Genomic DNA, 23,872 nt, shown 5'->3' with positions numbered 1-23,872 from the left:
GGAGGTGGGAGTGCTGCGCCTACCCTGGCCCCCAAGGTGCTGCAGACGGGAGTCCTGCGCCTACCCTGGCCCCCAAGGCGCTGGAGGTGGGAGTGCTGCATGCTCACCATCTATACATTCCATCTTGCATTTTAACATCCTTTTTTCGTATTTTTATTCATCCACTAACACCCCTTAACGTTAACATAGCCTTAGCTTTACTGTACAGTTGCTATAGAAGCTTATAGTATGCACTTTTTTCTTTAAATTATCACTACACTTAAAAAACATAACTGAAAAACATTGCCATTTACAATGTCAATAGCTCCAACTCCAACAAATGCGAGACCTATTGCATTGCAAATGCCTGTTTTATTTTTAAATAGCTCCATTTTTGTGGAAAAACAAGAAAACACTAATTTCCAACAGATTTGGATCTCTTTATATGAAAAACCCAGCTGCATTCCCACTATTTTGCAATAGGTGGAAAGTTCCACTTACATCCATTTTTCCTTCCATTATTGGGTACGTATTTCACAACCTCCCCAAAAATGTTTTCAACTCTTATTACTTTCTCAGTCTCCCTAGCAAAACTTCTTATCACATATTTGCTCTCCGACAATGAGAACTTCCTGTTGTTCCCTCTTGGATATAACAAAATAAATAATAGTTATATTTTAGAGGGACTGGTTCTCGAGGGGTATAGTTACGGTAAATCAAGTCTTTTGCAAGTTCGAACCCCCTTAATTAATTTTGGCTTCATCTGCTGTTACAGATCACCAATAGTATACGTTTTCACGCGTTATACCCTTTGTTTCTCTCTAATAGGCTAATTTTCCCCTCCCATTCATTCCCTCATCTCCATCTTATTATAAAAATGATAAAATGCTACATTATCTGATTGTTCACTAGAATATATAATTGTATAGTTTGCATACCGTTACAAGTTATCTCAAATATTAATTTTTAATGTTAGGTTACAATGCTAAATACACCTACTATATTCTACTGAGTTTTATATTTTTCATGTTTTATTGACATCACTGCAAGTATTGCCACTCTTTAATAAAACAAGTTTGAAGAAAAAAGACAAGGCAAGTGATGGATGTTGAGAACGGTTACAGAACTGGTAGAGCAAACCTGAAAGTCTAAAGAGAATCTATTACGACTGTCAAACCATCAGACATGGCACCCGCTGGAAAGGGTCAAAAGTAAGAACTAATACCATCTCTTACCCTCTTGGGGCTTGTGGACACAAGTATGTTGTGCTTGATGGATCTTAAGTTACATTCCCTTTTACCCTGTAGTTTTGTTCACTAACCGACACACGACATTTTTAGAAGACAGAAAGTAGGTGCAAATTACAAATCGCTAACACAACAAAAGGTGAGGTAAGCATCGGGAAAATAAATCATTTGCATTATGGGTACAGTCCCTGCTACTCTCCCAAGTAGTGTGCAAAGTGAGAGGCTATTCCTTGACAACATGTTTATAGGAGGCTCATAGTCCTTTCTATCAGCTCCTTCAAAAAGGCAGTAACCATAACCATATTAAACTGATCCTCTGACCTGAACACCCAGGTCCATGATTTATGGAGCAAAAACAGAATATTCCCCTAGTTTTTTGGTACTTAACTCTGACATTGCATGATACTCGTTTGAGCAAACTGTAAACCTTCTCCTTGTTTCAGCCCCCTTGCTTCAGCCTCTTACACTCCTCATCACGGTGCTCCTTCATTAACCACTCTACAGGAGAGGAGACCCCCCCCCCCACCAATGGATTGACAACAAGGCCAATGTCTCCCACCAAAAAGAGCAATGCGCGATGGCTCAACTGTGTTGTACTCTGTGCTATGCAACCAATCCCCAATGTTTCTAATTCTCCATTCATTTAACAGCTTTTGTAAGACTTTTAAAGCGGTAAGGAACAGTAAACCACAACATGGCAGAGGGCTTGTTCTTGTCTGTTCAAACTGAATCATTCTTACCAGCCTCCTTCAGGGCATTCAGATCATTCATCCGTGAAGGTGAGTTTGGTGGATCTACAGCGATCCGTAGTTTGATGCCTCTTTGAGGTAGGTTCAGAAGTTCTTTGAGTATATGTTCACCCTAAATATATACAAGAAAAACATAGCAATCACAAGCTGTCCCCCTAAGGTATATTGTGCTACAAAACAGTTCACACACGTAGATTGAGCAACTTTAACAACAGAGACCATTAGACCTGCTGGACATCACATGGAGCATCTGAAGGGGTCATCTGTCTTTCATCCCAGAAAGCATGCAACTTTTGGTTGTTGCGGCCGTGGAGGTGTTCCAAGGGATCATGATGAAGTCCTAATTATTGAAAACAAGCTGTACACTGAGGAGACCCTTTGAAGATGAGGCATAGTTGTTTGAGATTCTTGAAAATAAGGATGGTGGAAGTGAGGGCCAGGATGACCAGACCATCAAAACAGAAATTAGAACAGATCTCCTCCATAAAAGGAGGACTACAATTGGACAGCAAACCCTGGCAAAGAAGGACAACAACAGCCAACCCAAGCACATCAGAATGCGGCAAAATCCATAGCTATAGAAGCCAGGATAATGAGTATGTGCAGTAACGGCCTGAGCTGCCGAATTCGGAGCCGGTGTGAAAGAGGTTCGAGTCTTGGCGTCAACATCCTGTGATTCTGGGCAAATAACTTTATCTCACTGCGCTATAATTCAGTGCCCCGAGACCGTCACAAGTGATTTGCTGTGCTTTACAAATCCTGGATTGGATTGAAATGAAGAAAAACATTGCAAAAGGTTTGGGTGTATTGTTCCACTTTGGCAAGTTTTGATTAGCTCTAGGACAGAGCAGTTATTTGATCAAATGTATTTTGTGATCTCTAAGCTAGCAACCACTACATTTCTAAAGAAACACCTAATAGAAAATATTTCATATTGACAGCACTACAATAAACCCTCTTCTAATGCTCACAGATGCTTAGGGAATTCATCAAAATATGGCTGGGTCAATTCTTAATTGATTTTAAAGTCAGAAATACACAATGTAATAAGTCAAGAATACAAGTGTGCAACAAGTAAAACTTTTTTTTAGTAAATACATTTTTATTTCCAACTCTTGCAATCAGTTCAGAGAGATCACTGTGTCAATTTTCACTATATCGTGGGTTGCCTCGTTCACTTAGAGAAGATTTGGTTTCAGGGATGTAAGAATCTATTCGGGGAGGCATACATTTAGGAACATGTTTGAGTTTTACTTCCCTAGGAAAAAAACACAGATTAGAAAGACTCCAGTGGCAAACGACCATAAAAGAATTGCGATCTGATACTCTGACACAAATGTATAGAGTAAAATGAAAAGGAAGGGAGTGGCTATGAAGAGACTATGGCTGTCACAAGGCAACAAATCACTTAAAACAAGAAAAAACATTAAGAAATAATACTTCTACAATAGGAGGTGTCCAACATATCTTCTGTAAAGCCAAAGCAATGCCAGAGTTTCATGATAACCACTCAAGGTGTCTTGCCAGATTCATGCTAAGTAAATGTATCTTATGTGAATGTCTGGTTTAGATCAGACCCTTTTGTGAGTACGTTGGAGAATCTTGTTCTAAAACTTGTGGCATTAGTTAGAGAATCAGGTTCCCTAGCCAATTTGGAAAATACGCTTCCCCAAAGAAAGAGATTTCGATACAGGGAAAAGCACACAAGTAGTAAGGGGGGGGGGGGTATTAAAATTTGAAAAGATATGTGCAGACAAGAGGATGAGGAACGTGCAAAAACAAAGTAAACAGGGTTCTTCTGTATCAAACACAGGCAAGGGAATGCTGAAAGTAGTTGGGCCTGACAATCTTAGGGTACCATAGTAATAATCTTTAATACACCGCTTTTCTCCAAAGCACTTGACAGAGAGCATTATCTATGCAACTGTTACTGCCTAAATAAAATTGCCACTTATTTTAATGAGTGAGAAGAGATGAAGAGCGAGTGAACCTTGTTAGAATTCAAACCGCATCCTGAAGAATACACATTATTTACAAAAGAGAACTATTTTACAGGTGGATAATTTTATAAGTAACAAGCTACTTGATATAATGGTTAATAAAAAGTGTCAGGAGTGCTATGTTTATATCATTGGAGGCCCAGACAAATATATTAAGAGGTGGAAAGAAGGCTAATCCCAGATGTAGGATAGAAAGAAATCTTCTCGAAGTTCTGATCAGGGGGTAAAGGGGTATCTAATGGGTACTTTGGGAGCTACTAGTAGTTAGCCAGTATACTGGAAGTAGCTCCCCAAATGGCAGCCCAGCACAATACATAATTTAGAGGGTCTAGCCAGTTTGAAATTGGCACCACTACACATCTCGATATTCCTGAAGTGACCGCTAGCCAAACTAATGGCAAGGGCACACACTTACACACAAACACGCATTGACAGAAGCATAAGGTAACTGCAACATGGCCTCTTGTCTCCACTCTCAATTTAGCAACGCCTCAAAGATTTGCTGGTCACTTGGCATTTCCCACTCTAACGATTATACAGTACCTGTGAAAACTGGCTAGAAAAGCAGTGCAAGCAATAGCCCGAGTGGTGTCACTAGAGTGTGAGCATGCCATAGAGAGAGTGAAAATATGCGATAACCCTAAGTTTGCAGCCCTTTTTTTCAGGAAAGCAGAGGCTGGATTGTGAGTGGAACAGGTAATGGTCTTCTTTGTTTCAGATGGTGGTAGTGATGTGAGCATGTATGTATGCATATTTGTTTCTCTGTGCATATGTGCGCTACTGTGTTATGTGGCTGCTGTGTCCACTCTTGAAATACATTGTTTCCTCTTAGAAGCCATTTTTGGTTTCTGGGAACATCAACTGAATATGGTGCCCCTAATATAAGGGGGTATATTTCTGGCAAAATTATGACCTTTTCTGACAATGTTGGCACTGGCATAGCAATGGCAAATCTTGACATATATTACGTTGTCCATGGACTAATCATGGCACAATGTCAGCTATCCTTGTCATATTGCGAGTATTCTTATCCTTCTTTGTGACCATCTATCACAGATTAGTGGCCATCCTTGGAATAATAATGTCCATGGCTGACATGATGAGGCGATTCTAAGCATTATGGTGGGCACTGTTGGCACAATGTAGGCACTTTAGCATTACGGTGGGCATCCCTGGCATGTAATAGTAATGCCTGGGCAAGTGGAGCAGAATCTGTCAATGTGATTCCTGTGTACTAGGGAAATCCATTTCCAATCTTTATTTCGGCCATTTGGCCATAAAAGATGAACAATACACATATGCATCACAGATAAATCAGTTCATAAAGAGATAAAACCATTGGAATGCATATACAAGAATGCTTTAAAAACTGTGGATCTAAAATTTTAAGAAGGACCCAACATCTTTAAAATACGATTACGCGTATGCCAAACCTTGGTAAAAATTTTTGCTAATACGAAAACAGTTGGGCCAGAGACATCAGATTTTAGAATCCTATACATTGGTGCATATTCCCTGCAGCCCATATTCCTTATCAGTGGGAGGAGCCAGTATTTTCTAGCTACCTTGTAGGCTGGGCAGAAGAAAGCCACGTGTAAGTCAGTTTCCTCCATAGCATCACAGGCCGGACACTGCTTTGTAGTGGAGGATGATGACCAAGTGCTTGTAAAGGACCGGAAGGGCAGCGTGCCGTATCTCCATTGGAGAAACAGCTTTCTAGCGAGTACAGGGGAGATAGGATCCAATACCTTCTCAAACCTATAAAGGTCCTTGCTTTGCAAAAACACAAAAGATAAAGACCCTTCTGCCTGTATAGCTTGGGCCCTAGCTAGTTTTTGTTCATGGTATATATTAGTTTATGAAACAGTGGTCCTTGACTATCGATCAGGGAGCAAACTTTACATGAAAGGCATTTTTGAATTCTGAAAATGCAAATTAAATCAGCATACTTGGACTCAAGCTAAATGAGGGAGATATACATCTTATCTGAATTAGCTCCACATTAAATGAAAATGAGCAAATACCCTGGCATATGAACAATTTCAAAAAATTGTTACCACACTCTGAAAATGTACTTTGAAAGAATTTACATATTTATTTACAATTTTTATAAAACAATAATATTCAAAAAACGGCGCAAGAACTATTGAGTATAGTCAGTGAGAGAGTAAAGGGTGCTCAAGTGTTTAGAGGAGGAAAAGAAGAGATTAAGTGCACAGTTATGATATTTACAGTAGAACAAAGCGGGCAACCTTCCGCTATTAGTGTGAGCCTGTCCACACACTTGGTTGGGGGGGAGTGTTGGGGGAGATAGGGGACGTATTGGGTACAGGCACAGTGGTTATATAAGCGTCGACGTTTCGACCCTGATGCTCATGGGTTGTTGCGACCTCGGCGGCGGGTCTTCCTCAGGACGGAGGTGGGGGGGGGGGGGGTGGGGGGGGGGGGGGGGGGGGGGGAATTCGCTTGGCCGTGGTCCAATGAATGGTCTGGGTCGGTCACCTAGAGTATAAAAGGGTAAGTTGCTATTAGGATCTTTATGAATAGATATTTACAAGGGTGTGGTCTAAGTATATGCTACAGGGTACATTACCAATCAAGCTGGTCGACTGTGAATTCAATTCAAGCTTGCAGGGTATGAATCACCTGTGGGATATAGAAGATATTGGAACAATATCAGTTCCCATCTCCCAGGGGCTGTTGTAGTTCGGACTGGACTGTTCCCATGGGGCAACAGGGTCAGAGCTGATTTGCATAAAGCCATTATCTGACCCAGGGTGGTGTGGAGTGCAAAAAAACGATGGATTTGGGCCCAGATCTTTTGACTGGGGGAGTGTGTGACATTGATCCACATTCAGTCCATCACTTGTTGTTTTTTGCAATTGCCGCCCTAAGTGCGCTGGGGATGCCCAGACGTGGGTCCCAGGCACTCCACACCACTTGGAGTCAAGCTAGCCGGGCTGAAGAGAGGTGTTACCTCGAAACCGGTCCGGTCATCGGATGCTTGATTCCGGTCTGGGAAAGATATGGCTGTTGTAGTTCGGACTGGACTGTTCCCATGGGGCAACAGGGTCAGAGCTGATTTGCATAAAGCCATTATCTGACCCAGGGTGGTGTGGAGTGCAAAAAAACAATGGATTTGGGCCCAGATCTTTTGACTGGGGGAGTGTGTGACATTGATCCACATTCAGTCCATCACTTGTTGTTTTTTGCAATTGCCGCCCTAAGTGCGCTGGGGATGCCCAGACGTGGGTCCCAGGCACTCCACACCACTTGGAGTCAAGCTAGCCGGGCTGAAGAGAGGTGTTACCTCGAAACCGGTCCGGTCCTCGGATGCTTGATTCCGGTCTGGGAAAGATATGGCTGTTGTAGTTCGGACTGGACTGTTCCCATGGGGCAACAGGGTCAGAGCTGATTTGCATAAAGCCATTATCTGACCCAGGGTGGTGTGGAGTGCAAAAAAACGATGGATTTGGGCCCAGATCTTTTGACTGGGGGAGTGTGTGACATTGATCCACATTCAGTCCATCACTTGTTGTTTTTTGCAATTGCCGCCCTAAGTGCGCTGGGGATGCCCAGACGTGGGTCCCAGGCACTCCACACCACTTGGAGTCAAGCTAGCCGGGCTGAAGAGAGGTGTTACCTCGAAACCGGTCCGGTCCTCGGATGCTTGATTCCGGTCTGGGAAAGATATGGCTGTTGTAGTTCGGACTGGACTGTTCCCATGGGGCAACAGGGTCAGAGCTGATTTGCATAAAGCCATTATCTGACCCAGGGTGGTGTGGAGTGCAAAAAAACGATGGATTTGGGCCCAGATCTTTTGACTGGGGGAGTGTGTGACATTGATCCACATTCAGTCCATCACTTGTTGTTTTTTGCAATTGCCGCCCTAAGTGCGCTGGGGATGCCCAGACGTGGGTCCCAGGCACTCCACACCACTTGGAGTCAAGCTAGCCGGGCTGAAGAGAGGTGTTACCTCGAAACCGGTCCGGTCCTCGGATGCTTGATTCCGGTCTGGGAAAGATATGGCTGTTGTAGTTCGGACTGGACTGTTCCCATGGGGCAACAGGGTCAGAGCTGATTTGCATAAAGCCATTATCTGACCCAGGGTGGTGTGGAGTGCAAAAAAAGATGGATTTGGGCCCAGATCTTTTGACTGGGGGAGTGTGTGACATTGATCCACATTCAGTCCATCACTTGTTGTTTTTTGCAATTGCCGCCCTAAGTGCGCTGGGGATGCCCAGACGTGGGTCCCAGGCACTCCACACCACTTGGAGTCAAGCTAGCCGGGCTGAAGAGAGGTGTTACCTCGAAACCGGTCCGGTCCTCGGATGCTTGATTCCGGTCTGGGAAAGATATGGCTGTTGTAGTTCGGACTGGACTGTTCCCATGGGGCAACAGGGTCAGAGCTGATTTGCATAAAGCCATTATCTGACCCAGGGTGGTGTGGAGTGCAAAAAAACGATGGATTTGGGCCCAGATCTTTTGACTGGGGGAGTGTGTGACATTGATCCACATTCAGTCCATCACTTGTTGTTTTTTGCCATTCAATTTGGGGGCGTCAGTATAATCAGTGGCATTCAGGTGGGCGATTACCCCGTTGACGAAGAGGCAAAACAGGGTCGGTGCCAACACACAACCCTGTCTTACCCCCCGGCCAACGGGGAATCTATCGGTCAGTTCCCCCGACCGCCCACACCTCACTCGGGCGTAATTATTGTGATGCAGCCTCTGTAAGATTAATAGGATGTCCGGGGGAACGCCCATCTCTGCCAGGACGCTCCAAAGTTTCCCCCTAGGCACCAGGTCGAAGGCGGCCCGTAAGTCCACAAAAATTGTGTACAGACTACCGCCCTCGAATTTTGCTGCCCTCCAATAGATAAGGTTCAATCGGAAAACCTGGTCCACTGTGGATACCCCCCTCCTGAATCCCGCCTGGTAGGGACTAAGGGCACCCACCTCCTCCATCCAATCTTGGAGCCGATTCAGCAAAACCCTACCAAACAGTTTCTGTGCTACGTCTATTAAACTGATGGGTCTGTAGTTGGCTGGGAGCAGAGGCGAGCCCTTTTTGAAGATAGGGACCACCTCTGCCCCCAGCCAAGTACTAGGGATTTCCATGCCGCCAAGGACTCCATTGAAAAGGGCAGTGAGGTAGGGCGCCCAGACAGTGGGCTCCTGCTTAAACATATCCCCAGGTAAGCCATCCAGTCCCGGCGCCTTTCCAGAAGCCAGACCTGAGATGGCAGCAGTGACCTCACCCAGCGTTATTGGCTCCCCCTCGTAGCCCGGCCAGCCCGCCTCAGTGACAGCAGGAGATTCTCCCGGCTCAGAGCTGTATAAGGACTGGAAGTGTGCCTGCCACACCCCTGGAGCAATATTGGGCTCTAATGCCGATTGTAAGTTCCCCGACCCCCCGCTCACTATCCTCCAAAACAGACAATGGTTTTGGATCGCTAGGGCCTTGGTGAGTTCTTCCCACTGATTTTCCTCCCATTCGGCCTTAGCGTGGGCAACAAGTTTCTTGTAGGCTCGCCTACTTTGTTTTAAGCTATCCCCCCCTAGCCCCTCCTTAATTAGTCTGAGGAGTTCTGCTTTTGCCCTTCTACATGCTGAGTTGTACCATGATATTTTGCCTTGCCGCGCCTCTCTTGGCTTTCGTGAACTACAAGAGAGATGAGGGGCCGCAGCTTTTATAAGGTCCTCGTGAGCCTTGTATAATTTGGCCTGGGAATCTTTGTTGTTTGCCTCGGTATCCAAGCTCCCCACATTTCCAAGATGGGAGTTATCCCATCATAGAGCATGGGGAGTTTGTTCTTGCTTGTAACCAAGTGCTCCCACCTGATTCTTCTCCTGCTATTATCCAGGAGAAGAGCAGGTTTGTTCCCTTCCGCATTGATCGCGAGAGCTTGGGGACCAGGGTGGACAAGGTCAAGCTCAAGCGGATTGTGGTCACTATCGGTCCTCTCCGTCACCCTAAAGTCCTGTATTGTCGGCCACTTCACTATTTGGGCCAGGACATAATCCAGGCGAGACTCTCTTCCCAGTCTGTTATAGGTGGTTTTACTGGGTATGTCAGATTTCATTCGCCCGTTACAAGCTCTGATTCCAAACTTTAGGGTACGGGCTGTGATTTGTAGTGCTAGTGGGGTCCAAGCCTTCGGGGGGGGAGCTTCCACTAGGGGCACTGCCCATCTGGCCTCTTCTTCCGATGAGAACCCCTCCAGAAGACCAGGTAGTGGTTCAAAGTGGGAATTAAAATCCCCTCCCACCACATAAAATGAATCACTCGGTAATTCAGATATATAATTCGAGAGTTCATCTATGGTCGGTGATTCCTTTGCATTTCCCACTGGCCTAGAGTAGATGTTAATAAACACAAGTTTAGCTTGGTTAGGCCAGGATAATGAAACCACAAGGATGTCTTCAGAGTTAGCCGACAGCCGTGTTGCCACGCAGCCCAGATGAGATGCAACCCAGGTCGTAAGCCCCCCTGATGGACGGCCTTTGCCTTCCCACCTAGCTGGAATGAAAAATGACATGTAGCCTTGGTGACCATAATCCTCTCTGGCCCAAGTTTCCTGGAACATACATACGTCTCCAGTCTCGATGTAATTTGCCCAGTCCGGGTCACCCAATTTATTGGCCAGTCCAGCAACATTCCAGCAAATTAACCTCAAGTGTTCAGGGGTGTTAGTTGCCGTGCCAGAAGGGTTGAAGGGGATGGTTTCAGACACTGTTTCAATCAAGAGTTCTGACGCATTACCAACAGTAGGGGCAGGTGGCTCAGGAAGACTACAGGAGCCATTATCCACAAGCACCGGCTCATTCAGTATTCCAGATGCATAGTCAACATTATGGACAGATGGATCAAAAAGTCCGCTGGTGCCATTATCCGGAGTCACTGGATCATTCAGTGGTCCCGGAGTTTTGCCAACAGTCGGGGAAAATGGCTCAAAAAATGTGCGGGAGCCGTTATCCCGGGGCACTGGGTTGTGAGCGGAGAGTCAATCAACCCCATCCAAGCCGTTCAAGCAATTAAAACGGTTGAAGTGGAAATAGGGTGTGTCCGGCAATTGAAGATTTGGGCGTTGTGCATAATCCTTGAGTCTGCGTCTATGTTCCACCCTTATCCATTCATCATGCGATGGAGCATTGTGCATGCGAATAGGAGGGAAGAAGAAGGATACTGGGAGAGTCTGAATAGTAGAATCCAGTGAACGATTTACGCCTTCACAAATATGCAAGACAGTGCCCGGATCTTTAAAAGTTACCAAAATACAGTCCCCTATTATTGTTTTTCTGGACCTCCCTAACCAAGGGACCCTTCTAACCATAATGATCTCATTATTAAAGTGTGATGGTAGGGGTCGGTTCCAATTTAGCCATTTAATGACCTTTTTCTTTAGGGATTGGTAATCTTCATGTTCTCCTGTTCTTAGATGGGGGGCGCCTGCTAGTACCACCGTTAGACTATTAGCTTCTGGCGGGAGATCTGGTCTCCGTAGTCTTGGGGCTGGCCGACCCGGGGAGAATGCAAGGGCGCTGCCAGCTTCTTGGTGGCCATCATTGGTCCCTATCTGGCAGCTTTGAGGGGCAGAGACTGTTGATTGGGAAGGCCTACTGGATGAATTATTGCGCGGTGCCTCGACTGAAATAGCCATTAGTGGCTGCAAGGGGGGAGCGGTAGGCGCGCTCGGAGGGGGGACTTTATTGGCACCCTGTGAGGCTCCTGTTTTAGGAGGGTTTCCTACGGGGAGATAAGGTCCCACATTTTTGGATTGCTTACTAACTAAGGTGTTCAAGGTAGTAAGGGATGTCTCTAGTAGAGTGAGCCTAATCTCGACTTTTTTCAGGCTATCGCTAATGGGCTGGAGAAGGGAACGGAATAGGAATTCTATACTCCCTATAGATATGGGCGGGGAGTTTGTATTGGATGTGTTGGCCACTGAATCGCTGTTAATAAAAGCTATGTTAGAGCTTGGGACCTTAGAGGGGACAGCAATAGGCGCGGTCTCATTATCCTTCCCAAATTGGAATACGTTTGTATGTTTTTTCCCAAAATCTAAATGGGATAGTTTGGTTTTCCCCCGCCCCCCCATTGACTTCCTACTGCGTTTGCTAGGTGGAGGCCTATGCAACTCCACCACAACACTTGGTTTTGACTTGCTCTTCTTATTTATATTCAAAGCGGGAGTTTGAGTAACCAGATTCACTGGGGTAGCGCATGTCATGGGAGGAGTTGTGTCTGTGATCTTTTTAGGCACCATACCGGGGGTGCTTGGAATTTCCCGAAGTAAAAGGGGGAAATCCTCAAGAGGCGGGGGATTTGAGCTATTGGGGGGCGTACCTTCCTCTTGAGAGATAGGATACGGGATAATTTCTGTCGAGGATCTACTCTTCATGGATTCAATGGAGCGCCGTCGCTCCGCCCTACGTCTCTCTAGGGAGTTTTCTTTGGCCCCATCTCCTTTGGCAGATTTAAAATAATTGTCCAGCGTCCCTGTGTTGCTGCCCCCCTCCCTTGATGGAGTTTCACATGCTGCCGGCGAAGGCATCACCTTAGTCAGAATGGAAGTTGGAAGTAAAAGGTTAGGGGTATGGCCCAGCCCGGCCTCCTTTGGCCCCTGACGGCCACAGACAGTCCCGCCCTTGTCCCGGGCTTCTCCCGGCGAGCTCCCGCGCAGCGGTATTCACGCGTTATGTTATAACTGTGGTTTGATAGGTGGGTTGTTGGGGGCGGGGCGGGGAGGGAGAGCAGCCCAGGTGGAGCGGGCGCGGCTTCCTGGGACTCCTGGGATATGGAGTCCAGCCCTTTCGCTCGCAGCCCTCTGCCCCTGTTTAACCCCAGCAAACAGCTTCCACAGAAAGACAAGAGCGCCCCTCTGCGATGCGGGACCCGCGCAGCGGGTTCCGCGAGGCGTGGAGGTAGACTGTGGAGATTATCCTCGGGAGTGCAGGATCGGCAAAAGCAAGTAGCAAGGTGGTCCCTCGAGATGCAGGGCAAGCCGGTATTTAATCACCAGTCCGTTGGGGGCGGGGCGGGGAGGGAGAGCAGCCCAGGTGGAGCGGGCGCGGCTTCCTGGGACTCCTGGGATATGGAGTTCAGCCCTTTCGCTCGCAGCCCTCTGCCCCTGTTTAACCCCAGCAAATAGCTTCCACAGAAAGACAAGAGCGCCCCTCTGCGATGCGGGACCCGCGCAGCGGGTTCCGCAAGGCGTGGAGGTAGACTGTGGAGATTATCCTCGGGAGTGCAGGATCGGCAAAAGCAAGTAGCAAGGTGGTCCCTCGAGATGCAGGGCAAGCCGGTATTTAATCACCAGTCCGTTGGGGGCGGGGCGGGGAGGGAGAGCAGCCCAGGTGGAGCGGGCGCGGCTTCCTGGGACTCCTGGGATATGGAGTCCAGCCCTTTCGCTCGCAGCCCTCTGCCCCTGTTTAACCCCAGCAAACAGCTTCCACAGAAAGACAAGAGCGCCCCTCTGCGATGCGGGACCCGCGCAGCGGGTTCCGCGAGGCGTGGAGGTAGACTGTGGAGATTATCCTCGGGAGTGCAGGATCGGCAAAAGCAAGTAGCAAGGTGGTCCCTCGAGATGCAGGGCAAGCCTGTATTTAATCACCAGTCCGTTGGGGGCGGGGCGGGGAGGGAGAGCAGCCCAGGTGGAACGGGCACGGCTTCCTGGGACTCCTGGGATATGGAGTCCAGCCCTTTCGCTCGCAGCCCTCTGCCCCTGTTTAACCCCAGCAAACAGCTTCCACAGAAAGACAAGAGCGCCCCTCTGCGATGCGGGACCCGCGCAGCGGGTTCCGCGAGGCGTGGAGGTACACTGTGGAGATTATCCTCGGGAGTGCAGGATCGGCAAAAGCAAGTAGCAAGGTGGTCCCTCGAGATGCAGGGCAAGCCGGTATTTAATCACCAGTCCGTTGGGGGCGGGGCGGGGCGGGGAGGGAGAGCAGCCCAGGTGGAGCGGGCGCGGCTTCCTGGGACTCCTGGGATATGGAGTCCAGCCCTTTCGCTCGCAGCCCTCTGCCCCTGTTTAACCCCAGCAAACAGCTTCCACAGAAAGACAAGAGCGCCCCTCTGCGATGCGGGACCCGAACAGCGGGTTCCGCGAGGCGTGGAGGTAGACTGTGGAGATTATCCTCGGGAGTGCAGGATCGGCAAAAGCAAGTAGCAAGGAAATCACAAGCTAACATTTGAGGAACACGCATGGAAACTCATTTTTGAGACAAACACTGCCTTTTTCCGAAGAAAAAGACCAGCTTTAATTTGAGTATGTTAATACAATATGGAAATTGACTGACTGATAATAAAATATGGATTTTGAGAAACTGTCATGATGCTGTTCAAAAACAAAACTGTTAAAAATACAAAACCTAAGTGAACCTGTTCTTTGAAATGTTAGTTTAAACAAATTTGAGGGGATTTGTAGCTATAAGTGTTTCCTTTGTGCCAGTGGGCACTCTCTGCTGTGGCTGTTATTTCAGTTAGTAATCCCATCTTATGCATTGGGTGGTTGGTGTACTACTGCAATATTGAGTTTTAAATATCACCCAGCCAAATATTGTATCAACAATATCAACTACTACATCATGAAGAATTCACAAGAACGTTTAATTTTATTTACATTCTTAACTCCACATCTATTTATTTTGAAGATATATGGATCTTCAAGGTACGGAGATGTGGCGTTAACCCTTTCCCTGCGCCCGTCGGCCAACGGCCATCGCGAGCACTACCTCCGTAGTGCTGCGCACGTCTGTTGGCCGACGTGGCCTCACCCACTCAATGGAATGCCCGCACCGAGGCGGAATTTCCAGCACGGTTAAGGCGTTACGAATAGTAGATTTATACTTTCCGAAAAATACCTACTTTTATTGCACTGTTTTGTCAATGTTCTGATATGAATATATATGACATATTGGCAAGGTGATATTTCGTCTCTCAATATTATCACATACATATTGATGGTTCCCTACTAGTAATCCTGCAGGGTGTGGTCACTAGTGTGACTGTGTTTGATGTGGCCACTACTGCAACAATGTTTAAAGCCATTAATAGTTTGGGGCAATTTTTACTGCTCAGAAGTAGCTCGTAATATAAAAGGTTGTAGTCCCCTGGTCTGGCATCTCACCTGATCAGCGGTGGGAGACTTGGTGTGGGTGTCATCGTTAGTCAGGGTCCAATAGAAGGAGGCAATATCCACGCTGCTCTTGGCATTTCCAAGTAGATCTAACCATGACTGGTATATTGAAGGATTCACAGTGCTGTTGCCTGCATACACCAGACCCTCAGGAATGCTCTCTACCAGCACAAACCTAACAGAATGAAAACACAAGAAAATAACATGAGAGATTTGAGCTGAGCTCCCTTATGGACCAAATATGAAGGAGAAAATAGGGAATGGAGAGAGGAAGAAGCAGTCCAAACGTGTTCTATTGCTCCCTATAATTTAAGTAAACCGGCACAATGATGCAGTGTGTTATCTCATCAAGGTTTGTGCAGACATATCAGAGACATAACCAGGTTCCTGAGGAATTCCAGGAGGATCTTGTCTGAGCAGGTCAGCTAATCAAAACACCACAAGAATTGGCAAAGTCAACAAGTCTCGCCTGTGCGAGAGCGATTTGCTTTGCCAATGTGTTTTAGCCATGTTGTACATCAGTGTGGCTGCTATTCAGCATGGCAAAAGGTTAGTGGCGTATAGGAGAGTCCAGTGGAGTGTTGTAGAGTGTAGAAGAGTTTCATAGAGTGGAGTGTGAGAGTGCTGCAGACTGGGGTGACATACGGTGTAGAGTGAAGTGGCGTAGAGGGAGTTGCTGGGAATAGAGTGGAGTGGCGGGCATAGAGTGGAGGGAACTAGAGTGAAATAGAATGCCGTAGCATGGAATGGAGTGAGTGGCATAGAGTGGAGTAGAGTGTTGTGGAGTGGTGTAAAGTGGAGAGGAGTGTCATGCAGTGCTGAAGAGTGGAATGTCATAGACTAGAGTGCCGCGGAGTAGAGTGGAGTGCCGCGGAGTAGAGTGGAGTGCCGCGGAGTAGAGTGGAGTGTCACGCAGTAGAGTGGAGTATCGTAGGGTAGAGTGGAGCTTCGTAGAGTAGAGTGGAGCTTCGTGGAGTGGAGTAGAGTGGAGCTTCGTGGAGTGGAGTAGAGTGGAGCTTCGTGGAGTGGAGTAGAGTGGAGCTTCGTGGAGTAGAGTGGAGCTTCGTGGAGTAGAGTGGAGCTTCGTGGAGTAGAGTGGAGCTTCGTGGAGTAGAGTGGAGCTTCGTGGAGTAGAGTGGAGCTTCGTGGAGTACAGTGGAGCTTCGGGGATTAGAGTGGTGCAGAGTACAAAAAATTGGCCTAAATCCTCACTCACGCCTACAAATGGCTACACAACAACGGACCCAAGTACCTCAATGACAGAATACATTTCCACGTACCCAAAAGAGACCTCCGATCTTCCAACCTCGCACTAGCCGAAACCCAGCGCATCCATAGAGCCAGAGCAGGTAGAAGACCCTTCTCTCACATTGCAGCCAAGACCTGGAACGAGCTACCTACAGACATCAGACGTGCCCCCTCCCTGAACACCTTCAGGATGACCCTCAAGACCTGGCTCTTCAGCTAAACAATTCTGCGCACCCCCCACCCCCGCCCTCCTCCCCGCGCCTTGAGACCCTCACGGGTGAGTCGCGTGCTTACAATTACCCTGATTGAGTGATTGGAGTGGAGTGGCAGAATGGAGGGGCATAGAGTGTCAGAATGGAATGGCATTGAGTATTGTAGACTGGGGTGGCATAGAGTGCTGTGCAGTGGTGAGTAGAGTGGAGTAAAGTGGTGTGGAGTGGAGCAGAGGCAGTTGCGTAGAGTGGAGTAATGTCTAAAAGTGGAGTGGCATAGAGTAGAGTGGCGTAGAAAGGAATGGAGTGGCATAGAGTGTGGTACAGTGTTGTGAAGTCGTGGAGTAGAGCGTTGTAGAGTGGAGTGGCGCAGATTGGAGTGGCGTAGAGTGAAGTGTTGTAGAGTGGAGTGTCGCAGAGTGGAGGATTGTAAATTGGAGGATCATAGAAGTCATGAGGTAGAGTGGAGTAGGGTGGTGCAGAGTGTCATAGACTGGTGTGACAAAGTGGCATAAAGTGTAGTGGTGTAGTGTAGTAGAGTGAAGCAAAGTGGCGTGGAGTGGCATACCATGGCGTGGAGTAGCCTGGCGCACAGTGGAGGGGCATAGAATACAGTAGTCTTGTGGAGTGCATAGAGTGAAGTGTTGTACAGTGTAGTAGAGCAGTGGAGTTGAGCACAGCGGAGGGCTGTTTAGTGGCATAGAGTGAAAGGTTATGCAGAGTAAAGTGGAGCATTGTGGAGTGGAGCACTGTAGAGTGGCGTGGAGAGGCATAGAGTACCATGGACGGGGCTTAGAATGGAGGAGCGTAGAGTGGAGGGGTTTAGAGCGGCGTAGAGTGGAGGGGCGTGGAGCATAGGCTGGAGTACAGTGGAGGGGTGTAGAGCATAGGCTGGCGTAGAGTGGAGCAGAGCGGAGGGGCATAGAGAGGAGGGGCACAGTGTTGGATAGTAGAGTGATGTAGAGTAGCATACAGTGGAGGGGCATGCAGTGGCATAGACTGGAGCAGAGTAGAGTGGAGTAGATAGGCATGGGGGCATAGAGAAGAGGGGTATAGAGAGGGCGGGGTACAGAGGATGTGGCATAGAGAGGATGGGGCATAGAGAGGATGGGGCACAGAGTGGAGGGTCATAGAGTGGAGGGGCATGGGGTGAAGTAAGGTGCTGTACAGTAGAGTGACAAACTGGAGTAGGCATGAAGAGGGATAGAGTGGTGTGGTGTAGAGTGGAGTGGCGTAGAGAGGTGTCAAGTGGAGTGGCATAGAGTGGAGTGGAGAAAAGTGTTGCATGGAGTGGAGTATCATAGAGATCAGTAGTGTGGCCTAGAAGAATATGGCATAAAGTGTTGTAAAGTAGAGTGGTATAGCATAGAGTAGCGCACAATTAAGTGGAGTAGAGTGTTGCAGAGTGGAGTACGGTGGAGTGGGATACAGTGGAGTGTCAGAGTGCAGTGTTGACTAGTGGAGAAAAGTGGCTTAGAGTGAAGCGTCAGAGTGGTGTTACGTGGAGTAGAGTGGCGTGGAGAGAAGTGGCGTAGAGTAGAGAAAAGTGCCAGAGTGGAGTAAAGTAGTGTTGAGTGGAGTGTCGTAGAGAGCAGTAGAGTGGCCGAGAACACAAATTGCCATTAGAGTGTTGTCACGAGAGTGGCATAGCACAGAGTAGTGTACCGTGGCGCGGAGTACGATGGAGTGGGATAGAGTGGAGTATCAACTAGTGGAGAAGAGTGGCTTAGAGTAAAGTGTCCGAGTAGAGTTGGGTGGAGTGGGGTGACGTAGAGTGAAGTGGTGTATAGTGGAGAAAAGTGACAGAGTAGAATAGTGTTGCGTGGCGTGGAGTGTCAGAGAGCAGTAGGGTGGCCTAGAAGAAAATGGTGTCGAGTGTTGTAACGAGAGTGGCATAGAGTAGAGTAGTATACAGTGGAGTAGTGTGTAGCAGAGTGGAGTACAGTAGAGTGGGATAGAGTGGAGTGTCATATTGGAGTGTTTAGTAGTGGAGAAGAGTGGCTTAGAGTGAAGTGTCGTAGAGTAAAGTTGCGTAGAAAGGAATAGAGTAGTGCAGTAGATTAGAGCTTCGCAGAGTGAAGGAGAGTGGCACACAGTGGCGCAGAGTGGAATAGAGCAGCGCAGAGTGGAATAGAGCAGCACAGAGTGGAATAGAGCAGCGCAGAATACAACAAAGTAGAGTGTCGTAGAGTGTCAGAGTAGAATGGAGCATCGTAGAAAAGTATGCATGAAATGACCATTACATTTGTAAAGACATACATTGTTACTGTATAATTCTATACAGAGAACAAACAATAATGATTGGAAATGGCCTCACCTGGAGTGTTGATTTGTTTTGATCGTGTTCAAATATTTGTTTCCAACACACTTCAAAGTTATAAGAAAAGTGCTTCGTTTGTGCTTTCCTACTTCTGATAAATTCTAACATATTTGCACAGTTTATTTACAGATATTTACATTGTGTTGTGTACTAGAAAAAAGCCTTTAGTAAGTAAGCAAATTCAATCTGTAGAGTGCACAGTGCCCTAAGATGTCACAGCGCCAGCAAAACCCAGAGGCTGCCACAGAGGCAGGCTGAGCAATTGAAAAATATGATAAAACTGTACATAGAGAAAAAGGGAAAAAGCCACCCCCTTTTACACCTGAAGCGTGCCAAATAAAGCCTCTCACTTTGAAGTCAGAGAATGAAAGGTAAACACCAAGCTCTCTCGGAAAACAGAGCCTGACATTTGAGTTCTATCTTTGAATGCACAGCAAATGTGAACAAAATTTACAGAAAGCGAGCAATTGTGGAAGAACACAGAAAACAGGCTATGCTCCACGCTATGCACTAACTCAAGCTGGACAGCTTAAAACAAATAAAGGCAGCAACGAAAAAAGCAAGCAAATGTGAGTTACAAACCACAATGCCAATGGTAAGTAATGGGTGGAATGTATTCCTAAGTCAGCTTTCGAATGTCCCAAAGATGTCTTTCGCAAACCAGACAGGCTTCAAGCTAAAAATGGATCTCCCTGATAGCACGGAAGTGTTAGTTAAATTTAGTTGCAGCCCATATTGGACTCTATTTTGTGTGCAGTTGGAGTTTGTCTGCGGATATGTAATCAAATAAAATATGTACTGTCATCATTAATTGATTTGGTTGGTATCACAACACACACTACAATTGGATCCCCAGCTATCCCAATATTTCCCCTTAATGTAAAAAACTATTCCAGTATAGTCATGTTTATCCAACGTCAATTAAATCCCTTCTGTGTCCTCCATCAATAAAATGTACTCCATTTTCTTTCAATTTCATTTCAACTCTTCTTCAAAACCTCAATTGGGACATCCTCAAAATGCATGTAGGGCAGACCATCATTGCACACATCGCTTATGCTATCCATTTGAAAAAATATGGTCTCTCAATGCAATTTCCAGGTATCTATGGGCGAGAACTAAATGGTTACTTACCAGAAGGAGTAGTTTGTCAGCTTACATAGTTTTCTAGATTCACATGCTGTGCATATATTCTGCCATCTAATAGTTGTGATTGGAATCTTCTTTATTCTCCCCCTCTCTTTTTTTCCATGGACATCGTCCACCATAATTCGGTGGTAAGTCCATCCTCTGGGTGACCTTGGACATGCGACCTGGAAGTTCCTGTGCATGGTTGTCATCTTTTTATTCTATTTTCCACTTGCCGACTTCAGTGGTTCCATCTATTCTCTTAATGTGTTGTTTACCTTGCCTGTTTGTTCCCTCACATTTCCAGGGAGGTGGGAAGGTCGCATGTGAATCCAGAAACTTATCAAGATGTAAAACTACCTCTAATGGTAAGTAACCCTTTCATTTGGCAGCATACATCCTTTCGTGAATTCACATGCCGTGCATTGAATTCGTAATTGTATTTGCCTCCCTGGGAGGTTGGGTTTAAATGTGCTTGAGTTTTGCCAGCAGGTGCTGCAATGCTCTGTCCCATCTGTGCTTCCTTTTTCCTCTGGGTGCCAAGGTGTGTGTGGATGACCGTAATGCAGCCATGCAGATGTCGCTGATGGGTACATTTGCTAGGAAGGCCTGGGTTGCGCTCTCTTATTTGTGGAATGGGTCCAGCCTCATGTAGGCAAAGGTTTCCCTACCTATGAGTAGCAGGGTTGGATTGTCTCTACTTTCTATTATGCAGTGTTTTCCTTTGTTACTGGTGTACCCTTGCAAAAGAGACAGAGTTGGTTACCCTTCCCTAATGTGTTTGTCTCTTGTACGTATCACATGAGTGCTCTTTGCATGTCCGAGGTGAGCAGCACCCTTTCAGCAAGAGTCTTTGGATCCTGAAAGACGGACGGTAGTTGGATGCTCTGGCTGATGTGCAATTGTGATACTACTTTTAGAAGGAACTGAGGGTTTGTTCTTAGTACTATGCTATTAGAAAGGCAGATTTTTGAGTTAGGAACTTTTGTTTTGGCTGGTGAATAGGCTCAAACGGCTCTGCCATCAGCTGTGTGAGAACTATGTTCAAGTTCCACATTGATGTTGGTGGCGATCTCGGTGGTACAACAGTCTATGATCATTTCAGGAAGCTTTTCCCCACCGGTAGGGCATAGAAACTGTTCCCTGTTTGTGCTCTGGTGTATGCAACTATGGCAGCTAGGTGGACCTTCAATGATGTGTAGATCACGCTGTTGTCCATTAGATGGGTGAGGAACGTTAGCACCTTGCTGTCCTCTGTCCTGGTCTCTGGCGTCTTGTGGTCCTTGCACCAGGGAATGTATATGACCCACTTAGCCAGGTAGTACTTTTATGTACTTGGTCTTCTTGTCTACCCAAGGTTATCTATTGCCCTGGGGGTAAGCTGGAGGTGACCGAACTCTAGATATTCAGGTGCCAGATTGATAGTTTGAGAGTGGCTGGTTCCAGGTGACATTTCATCCTGTTCTGCAATGTAAGCATGTCTTGTGAGGCCCTTATGGATTTGGTCTGTGCTCTGGATGTCTCTAGTAGGACTAAGAACCATGGGCCGTATTACAATTATTGCCCCGGGGGCGCAATGGGCTTTTGCGGCCACTTTGCGCGCCCCGGGGCACTTTAACATTATAGTAGGGGGCGCAGATGCTTATGCGTCCCCTTCTATAATACAGATCGAGCTGGTGCCCTTAAAGTGCCAGCGCTACCTTCAGAGGCTGTTCCCTCAGTTACACAGAGGCGTGCCCTATGCAAATGAGGGAATTCCTTGACTCTGTGCCAGCACCATATTACAGATGCGGGTACAGAGTCAAAGCAGCCCTCAGGAGGCGCACTGACAGTCCATGACTGCACCCGCCTGCAAGGGGATCTCTATTACCCTGTAAAAGTGCAGGCTGCTCCGTGTTTTCATATGTATGCGCGGCAATGGGAGCAGCGCGAGTTCACGATACATCATAACAGGGCACATTGTGATTGTGTGCGCCCAGGGCACCTTTTAAAAGGTGCGCCAGGCGGAAACAATCACAATACATAATATGGCTGTATGACCCACTGTGGGGAAGAGGAGTATGAGTAACACATGTGTCTGAATTTTTGGGTAACTTGAAGGGTCTCCTTTTTGCTACATTCCTTTTGTTACATCAGTTTACTTCTTTCTGAACCTTTGCAGTGACAACCACTAGATCCTCCCAGCTGTCCATGGCTTCTAACCATTTGTTGCAGAGCCATTTCTGTATGGTTTGCATGTGTAGTCTTGCCAGTGGTATGATTGGAATGCAAGATGCCATCATGAACATTAGTTTAATTACTGTCCTCACTGTCGGACTGACCCTTCTGGTAGAGGCAGAGCTTGCTCTGTTATTGCCTTGGCCCTCTTGGGCACTGGGTTGCATATGATGTCTTGAGTTCCGTGCTGCTCCCAGGAATAATTTCTCCTGCTCTGGGTGCAGAGAGGATTTCTCATGGTTTATGGCGAAATCCAGCTGTTGTAGCGTGAAGATGACCGTTTATATGTCCTGTTGGCACTTCAGTCTCTGGGTAGATTTAAATGCCTTGTCTCCTTAAGTGTGTTGCCACTGCCACCAGGCATTTTGTGAACACCCTTGGGGCCAATTTTATGCTGCAGGGTAGTATCCTGAACTGGTAGTTTACCTTGTCTAAGACACATCTGTTCGTTGGTATTTCTAGGTAGGCATCCTTTAGGTATATGGTGTCCATGTAGTCTCCCTTCCTTAGAAGATGGATTACTCCTTTAGGTTTTGTCATCTTGAAGTGTTGTGTTTGTACCCATTTGTTTAGATATCTGATACCTAGCATTTTCCTCATCATTAGGACCTGCTTTTTGTACGTGAAAGAACGTTAAGTAGATGCCTCTTTCTGCCTCCCACTCTGGGACAAATTCTATGGCTAATTTTTTGATGTGCTCTTTGACTTCCTGTCGTGCTTGTATGAAATCTTACTCTCTTAATGGTCTTCTCTTCGTTTTGGCGGGAGCGAAGGGGGGGGTGAGGTTGTTTACTGAGGAGTGCTACGCAGTTACTGTGCTTCATTGTGTTTAGTATTCCAATGTCTGAGGTAACAGACCTCCCCCCCCCTGGAGCAATCCCCATATTGTTCCTACAGTCATGTTCTGTGACGAGGTTGTGAGCCAAAAGAGTCACTTGTTTGCTCGCTCTCTTTCTCCCCCTTGCGGGTAAGCCTCTCGGCCTCCTGGGAAAGGGCAGTCTTGCGGGGTGCTTACACTGCTGGTGGGTGGCCTGGTGCACAGCCTGTTGCATGAATCCTTGCTGGTGTTGTTGCTGGGAGACTGGTGAGAAGCCTCCCCTGCCTGTTGGTCTCCTGGTGGGCATGCCACCTCTCTTCAAGGACCCCAGGAACTGCAATGCACCCATTGCCCTTGCAGCTCCATTGTCTATTTTACTCTGTGTAGTGCCTCGTCCAAAGATAGTCCAAAGAGTGCTTGTCCTCTGAAAGGCATGTTAATTACGTATGTCCGCACCACAGCCTTCAATCCTGGGACCCTTAGCCAGGCGTGCCTCCAGAGGCTTGCGCCGATGCGCATCTGCATGCTGGCTTTGTCCTCCGTCCAGTGCTGATTTGAGGCAGTAATTTGCGATTTTCTTGCCCTGCTGGATGAATGCCTAGGCTCTCTTCCTAAATTTCTCTGAGAGGTGTTAGATGAGGCCTTCCATTTCATCCCACTGTGGGTGGCCATAGCTGTTGAGGTGAGTGAGTTGGCAATTCTTCATTGTGCAGAGCCACTTTCCGTTTCATCTTCCTGGCCCACTAGATCCACCCTCTTAATTTCCTTCCCAAGTGGTGGCCCAGTGGATGTTGGTGTATTGTTCTTTTTCCTG

At 47.1% G+C, this 23,872-nt stretch overlaps 1 protein-coding gene across 2 annotated transcripts in view; it reads right to left on the bottom strand.

Moving 5' to 3' along the window:
• Positions 1 to 23,872, bottom strand: part of PLD3 (phospholipase D family member 3) — a 231,615-nt gene that overhangs the window by 97,143 nt on the left and 110,600 nt on the right. For both annotated transcript variants that reach the window (XM_078660655.1, XM_078660656.1), the window contains exons 5-6: positions 15,108 to 15,291; positions 1,967 to 2,087 (exon numbers count right to left, since the gene is read on the bottom strand). In XM_078660655.1, coding sequence (XP_078516781.1) covers positions 1,967 to 2,087; positions 15,108 to 15,291 — 305 coding nt within the window. The remainder of the gene's footprint in view (positions 1 to 1,966; positions 2,088 to 15,107; positions 15,292 to 23,872) is intronic.

The sequence above is a fragment of the Lissotriton helveticus genome, chromosome 9 (genome assembly GCF_964261635.1).
Source record: "Lissotriton helveticus chromosome 9, aLisHel1.1, whole genome shotgun sequence".
In the NCBI taxonomy this organism is placed as follows: domain Eukaryota; kingdom Metazoa; phylum Chordata; class Amphibia; order Caudata; family Salamandridae; genus Lissotriton; species Lissotriton helveticus.
The sequence above is the reverse complement of the archived record's forward strand: the minus strand, read 5'-3'. Positions and strand labels throughout refer to the sequence as shown.